The following is a 6,582-nucleotide window of genomic DNA, read 5'->3' on the forward strand; positions in this document are numbered from 1 at the left end:
ATAAAATAAAGAAATAACTAATAAACTAGTTGAATTTTTTTAAAAATAAATTCATTGAAGGGCATAAATTTCGGAGAAGGATTATTAATCATTGCATGTTGAAGAAGATGAATTAATATATAGGGCCACCCTCAATAAATTTAGGGCACTAAGAATCAAAGAAAAAAGTGGATTGAAAATTGGATAAAATTTAATTAAAATCTAAGTCCCCACCACACTGAAAAATGGCCTGAAAGTTTAAATGATATCATAACAAAACAATTCCCATCAAAGCTGCCTTGCATATATTTTTGGTCGGTGAACCTTTTTCTATATATTTGAATTCCAGCCAAATTAAAAAAAAAAAACAAAAATTAAAAAGTTATTTCTTTCCATTTTCAAATTTTAGCTTAGATTTTGATTTTTTTTTTAAAAAATTGATTAACCAGACAAAGAAATGTTCAAAGTGGAAGGAGTGGTTATAAGCTTAATTTTCAAAAACGGAAAACAAAATACAAAATAGTTATCTAACGAGGGCCTTAACTTTTTCATATGTTTATTGATGCATTATCGTCTTTATCGATCGCAAACAATTAAGAGAGTAACAAATTTCTAAACTAATCAAAATGAAAACATACATGTCTAACTAATTGAGTTATGTTCAGATTGACTATCCTGCTATCCTTTTATGTTTATAAAGTTTTTAGATTTAGTCCTACTACCAATATAATGTGACGTACACAAGTCGTTATAGAATTGACCTAGTTAGCGGTCGTTGGAGTAAGTAAAAAAAGAAAAAAAAAGAATAAATAACTTTATAGATAATGAATATTTCAAATTAAACTATAGCAGCCACTCACCTAAAATTAGCATTTTCTCGACAACCAAATATTGAGTTATGCGTGGTTTAGATTTTAAAAGCCTCAAGATTGTAGTGCACCATCAAATAAACCATCCATATATCTATTTTTTTTTTCTTTGAGAAAAAGAAAAGAGAAGAGGATGTCAGTGGCATTATTTTAGTGTCCTTTAGGAAAAGAGTTAAATTCAAGACAATTACAATTCATAGAGAGGGAGAGAGTTGTCAAAATATCTTTTTGGTTATCAAATTTTTTTTTTCTCATTAATTTGTTTCTTTTCCCTTCTTCCACACAAACAACTTGCATCTTGTTTTGTTCTTTTTCACCTCATCATAGATTTCAAAACTCATCATTGCATATGCTTCAATGACCCACCAAAACCAAAAATGCCAACTTTTTTTTTCTTTCTTAACTCAAAAAAGAGAGAGGAAAAATCATGAGTTTTTGCACTTCAACTTTGTGTGATTGAGAGAAGAGAATGCATACATCCAAAAGTACCTTCCTCTTTTCATTGCTTGTTTTGGACTTCCACAAATTCATTATCATCTTTTAATATATTGTTTTCTCATTTCATTTTATCTCTAATTTTTGTGTACTTTTTCACCTAATTAACCAAACCCTCATGCATGGATGAAGTTGAACTTCCTTAATCAAAACCAACATCACATCTTTTCAAACTCAAATGATCTTAATTAGTGTCATCTTTATTCATTTTTGAATTATTTGATACGACCACAAACTTGATTGCAACGACCTAATCAGCTTTTAAATAAAGGAACAACACTTTAATTATACAAGTAGTACTTTGGTTGATGTTTAGTGTTCTATACTCTCGGAAGTATTTGAAGTACTACTTTCCCAATAAACCCTTAAACCAAAAACGATTTACAAGTACTTTCTCACAAAGCATATTTAGTGGTGCTTTTAGATCACTTCCAGCCGTATTGATTTTAAGTCAGTGAGAAATCTCTCTAATCATGACAACGACCAACACTCTCAAACACGAACTTAAACAAGTATTTGAACCCACACGTAGTTGAAACACACTAAGTTCTCGTCAAACAATCAATGAAAAAGAAACAGCAAAGAGTATGGTAATGTTGTTTTAAGCTTACCACAATGAAGAATCAAAATGAAACTAGAAAGCAAAATGTGATTTTGAGCCAAAGAAATAATATAGGAAGAAGTTAACAAAAAGGGCACCCCACAAGATGTACAAAATACAGCTAACCAAGTGGAGTGGAGGGACCCAAATGCAATATAAGAGGCTTTGGGGTGTGGAGAAGTAATTGTCTTTATTTGCCATAATTAAGTTTTGACGCCTTATGAATCTTTAAATGCCATTGATGCCTCTGATTTATTTGCCTGAGCTAACTTTTCTACATTTGACACCTTGATGCTGACTGCCAAACTAATGTATACACACATATATGACTCAAAAGTCCCTAATATTCGGATGTTTTTTAATTTAGTCTCTATTATTTAAAAAATTTTAATTTAGTCATTTTCGTCTGGGGTGAATCTTAAAATTGGGTGTAGATAAACTTACTTGACATAATGTTTAGTCAATTAAATTGGACGAAAATTTAAAGGAGACAAAAGGGTTATAATTTTATTTGATGGATGAAATAAGAAAATCTTCTCTTGTAATCTCAATCCTATTCTTTGAGTAAGCGATCCCATCGCTTATCGATCTAAATAGTCTAGGATAAAGTGAGAGGAAATAGATTCATACCCCATAATGACCATCTGCCTTGAAAATTAATTCTTATGTGTTTCCTTGAGATGCACATCACTTGACCCGAATACCCACGATATCAAGAAAAAAAAAACCATATTATCTTAGTATTATAACATGTAAGTTTACCATCACCTAATTTTTATAGGGGCGACGAACTTGGAAAAACATACTAATACTAGGGACTAAAACATGCATATATTAATTTTCCATTTACCAAACAATGTATTGGAATTTTTTTTTTTCATTTGGGAAATTAATGACTCAGATTTCTCACCAAATTCTTATGTTAATGAGATTTTGATTAGTGCATGTGCAACTCTAATTAATTATGGGGTTGGTCGTGCTAATCATCATCCATTATTGCTCATCTCTCTTTGTTTCCTTGTGATCATGTGCTATCTTTTTAATCACATTAATGCACTTGACACTTTTGGATAACTTATATTATTGATGTCTTTAATTCCGACTCAATTATTAGAATGAGGCATGCTTGAGTTTTGTGTTGATCACGATATCTTTTCTCGAATTGATCTTTGAAGGTGGGCCTGAGACGATATATTAGAGAAAATTAACAACAAAACATAAAGAAATAACATGGACTAATTGAGGAGCTAAATTATTAACAATACATTTTATGTCATGTCATCGTCAGCCACATTAATATTATGGAGCTAAATTGTTAAAAATAAATATAATCAAAATGCTGAATTGTGAATCCAAAAAGTTTAAATGCCATAAATAGACAGAAAATGTAAAAACATCAACTAAAAGTGCAATTTATCTTAAGACAATTAGTTCTACATTAAAATCATTATTATACATGATTTGCTAATTAAAATTCATCTCATTAATTATACAACCAAACTCTTATTGATATAAATAACTTAGATTGTACAAAAATCAAATATGAAATATTGACTAGAATTTATGATTTTAAGAGAATCAATTTCAAAGTACATCAAACAACCAATAACAAGTTTTTTCTTTCTTTCTTCCATTTCTAAGTAACCACCTATTCAAATTAAATGCTTGATTGTTATAATTGAAAGGTGAATTTAAATACTCCAAAATTTCCCCAACCTTTGAGAATTGCTCGAACTCCGGCTTCATTAGAAATAAATAAATAAATAAATAAAAAGTTGGTTGAATTGAAGGGAAATTTTTTTTATTAAAAAAGAAGAAAACATTAAAAGCCATTGGGAAACGTAGGTAGGGAAAGTATGATAAAATTTAATTTTCATTTAATGAGAGTTAGGTATAAATATTTATGAATTTTGGTTTGCATAATTAGCCCCTCTTTTAAACACCTCCTTTGGGAAACTATATATTTGGTTGAATGCCCTTTTCATTCATTTATACTTTGCAACTACATCCTTCTCTAATTTATTTATTGCCATTAACTACAGTAGTTCAATTTTCAAACCACCGTCTTAAATTTTAATATCTTCATTAATCACGCGACACAAGTTTGAAATATCAAAAAAAGTAGTTGCAAGCTGGTTCAGGTACTTGCAGATATCAAAGAAAAAAAGTTCGATATATCAATTTTTATGTTATGTTAATGGATCGTATAATCAGCCTAATTAATAATAATTTTATGACATTGTGTTTTGAATTGTACTAAGAAAAAATAAAAGGCATTTATTGACCCAAACTTTGTGCCCACATCATTATACTTTGCATTTATATATACCAACCTCACCTCCTTATCCTTTTTTCCCTTTAATTAATTAAAGATACATAGGGAATAACTTCTCTGTCTTTCATATATATACAATACCTTCAAATTTATTTTACAATCTCATCTTTTTTCATTTCCATATTTGTGAGTGTCCATACCTGCTTATAAACAATATCAACATTTGATTAAGATATTATTTACCTTTCTATGGGTCGAATGTTTGAATCTTCTACACTATTTTGTGAAACTCAATATGTATATATATATATGTATATATATATATCGTGACAATGCCTGATCCTATCATATTTCTCTTAACTCAATGATGATTTACATTTTACAAGTTTATCTAATTACCAACATTATAGAGGTGGGTGGTTGACAAGAATAATGCATATCTTATATTTCCATCTTTCATTAATAAGGTTGAATTCAACTCTCTTTAATTAATAGGGATTCATTGAAAAGATTTATGAGTTTAGGGCTTAGTATGTAATTTAATGTGTAATATAAAATAGTATTAAAATAAGTATACATCTCTATAAAATCTTTTGAAAAAGTAAATTTACAAAGAATTAATTAATTGTGAACTATTTGGAAAAAAAATATATGTTTCTCAATCAACGTAACTAATGAGTATTAGAGAGAGAAAAATTTTTCATACAAGAAATCTTACTCATAATTGAAAACCCCACCTTCCTTTTCATATTTTTTTACATATAGTTTCTACATCTACCAAAAAACAAGAAAACAAAAAACCAAAAAAGAAAAAGAAAATAAAAATAAAAAACAAAGAAATCTATGTCTTCAAGCTGATGATTTCTGTCCCCCTCCATCTACAATACAATACTTTCTTTTTCCTCTCTTTTTTTATTTTTTTCTTTACCATTAAATAGAAATATTCAGATCAATCCGAGGTTTCTTCGCCGGCGGCAACGGCACGACGGAGCTGCACCGCGGACACGTCGGATTGTTCTTCATCACCAAGACGTACGAGAGGCACCCGGGGCAGCCGGCGGCGATCGGCGACGACGAGATGGATCGGGAGTTGTCGTCGTCTTCTTTCACCGACGACGACGACGACGAATACGACGGCGACGGCGACAGCGACGACCGTTTTCTGATCGGATTTTTCTCGGCCCTTTCGAGCGCCGATTTCACCTTATCCAAAGTGCAGACGCTCTGGTAATTACTCCTCGGCGACGGCGACAGCGACGGCGACACCAATTTCAAATCCAAATTGGTTTCGTCGGAAAAATGATTTGATAATTGGAATTTTGGGTAATTGGGCGACGGCGGAAAGTTCAAATCTTGAAGCTTTGTCACTGTTGGATTCGTCTGGTGGTGGCTGAAATCCGGCGCGTTGCATCTTTGAATGAACATTTTTCCCGACTGCAATAATTAATTTCATTTTAATCAACTACTCCAAAAAAATAATAATAAATAAATAAATTGAATACTCTGTTTCTTCAGCCAATACTCTGTTTCATTGCCAGCTAAAACAAAACAATACACCCAAAAAAAAAACATTGTTCTATGTTTTTCCGACGATACAGCCTTGGATTTTTTTCAGCAAAACGAAAAGAAATTACCGAGCAATTCAATCGAATTAAGTTTCAGCAAAACATAGGGTTGAGAAAAAAAAGGGGGTTTTTTGTTTTCTCGGGAAACAAACAGAGGCAGGGATGAGAAAATGAAGGGTGAAATCGTACCTTCAAGTCGAGCTTTCTCTCCCAGCCGGAAGGAACTTGGAGGTCGAGGTCCAATTCTTGAGAGTCTGTAAATTTGGAGTAGCCGCTGAGCAAATCGCGGGTGATCAATTTCTCGGTCCCGGATTCATTGCCCACCGTCCGATGATGGTCGCCGTCGTAGCCGGCGCGGAGCCGCACCAGCGAGCTAACTTCGGCGGCCATATGCACAGAGAGAAAGTAGAGAGAGAAACAGAGGAGGAAGAAGAAGAAGAAGTGTCGGTTTTGTTGTATGGGCAGAGAGCTCTCTATATATGGTGGAAAATTATGAGGAAGTTATATAAATTATTATAATAATAATACTACAAAAAAGTTTATTTATTTTTTCTTGTTTTAGTCGTTTGATGTTTGAGTATTTTTTTTTTTCTTTTTAATTTAGTTTGGAATTTTCAATTTAACCCCCAGGTGAAGAGTGAACGTTAAAATTGACCTAACAAGATATTTGAATTTTAAAAAAATAAATAAAAATATATTTGACAATAATTTCTTATTTTTTGTTTTCTAAAATTTTAAAGTAATAAAAGTCAAATTTTCATAGGAAATTTATTTATTTTTAATTAAATATTCAACTTT

At 31.3% G+C, this 6,582-nt stretch overlaps 1 protein-coding gene across 1 annotated transcript; it reads right to left on the reverse strand.

The window, feature by feature from the left end:
* Positions 1-4,940: 4,940 nt before the first annotated feature.
* LOC111017998 (filamentous hemagglutinin transporter) lies at positions 4,941-6,247 on the reverse strand. Its single transcript, XM_022293922.2, has 2 exons — positions 5,974-6,247; positions 4,941-5,653 (listed from the first exon to the last, which is right to left on the reverse strand). Exons 1-2 carry the CDS (start codon positions 6,172-6,174, stop codon positions 5,150-5,152), a joined length of 705 nt encoding a protein of 234 aa, XP_022149614.1. The 5' UTR covers positions 6,175-6,247; the 3' UTR covers positions 4,941-5,149.
* Positions 6,248-6,582: the final 335 nt, after the last annotated feature.

This window comes from Momordica charantia (genome assembly GCF_013281855.1).
Source record: "Momordica charantia cultivar OHB3-1 chromosome 2 unlocalized genomic scaffold, Mcharantia_2.0 BLBB01000002.1, whole genome shotgun sequence".
NCBI lineage: Eukaryota > Viridiplantae > Streptophyta > Magnoliopsida > Cucurbitales > Cucurbitaceae > Momordica > Momordica charantia.

What these genes read in the sequence shown, in the direction of transcription:
- LOC111017998 (XM_022293922.2), bottom strand. Translation starts at nt 6,174, where the DNA reads ATGGCCGCCGAAGTTAGCTCGCTGGTGCGGCTCCGCGCCGGCTACGAC. An exon ending in AGAGAAAGCTCGACTTGAAG is followed by an intron (nt 5,654 to 5,973) that starts GTACGATTTCAC and finishes TAATTATTGCAG; the next exon opens with TCGGGAAAAATGTTCATTCA.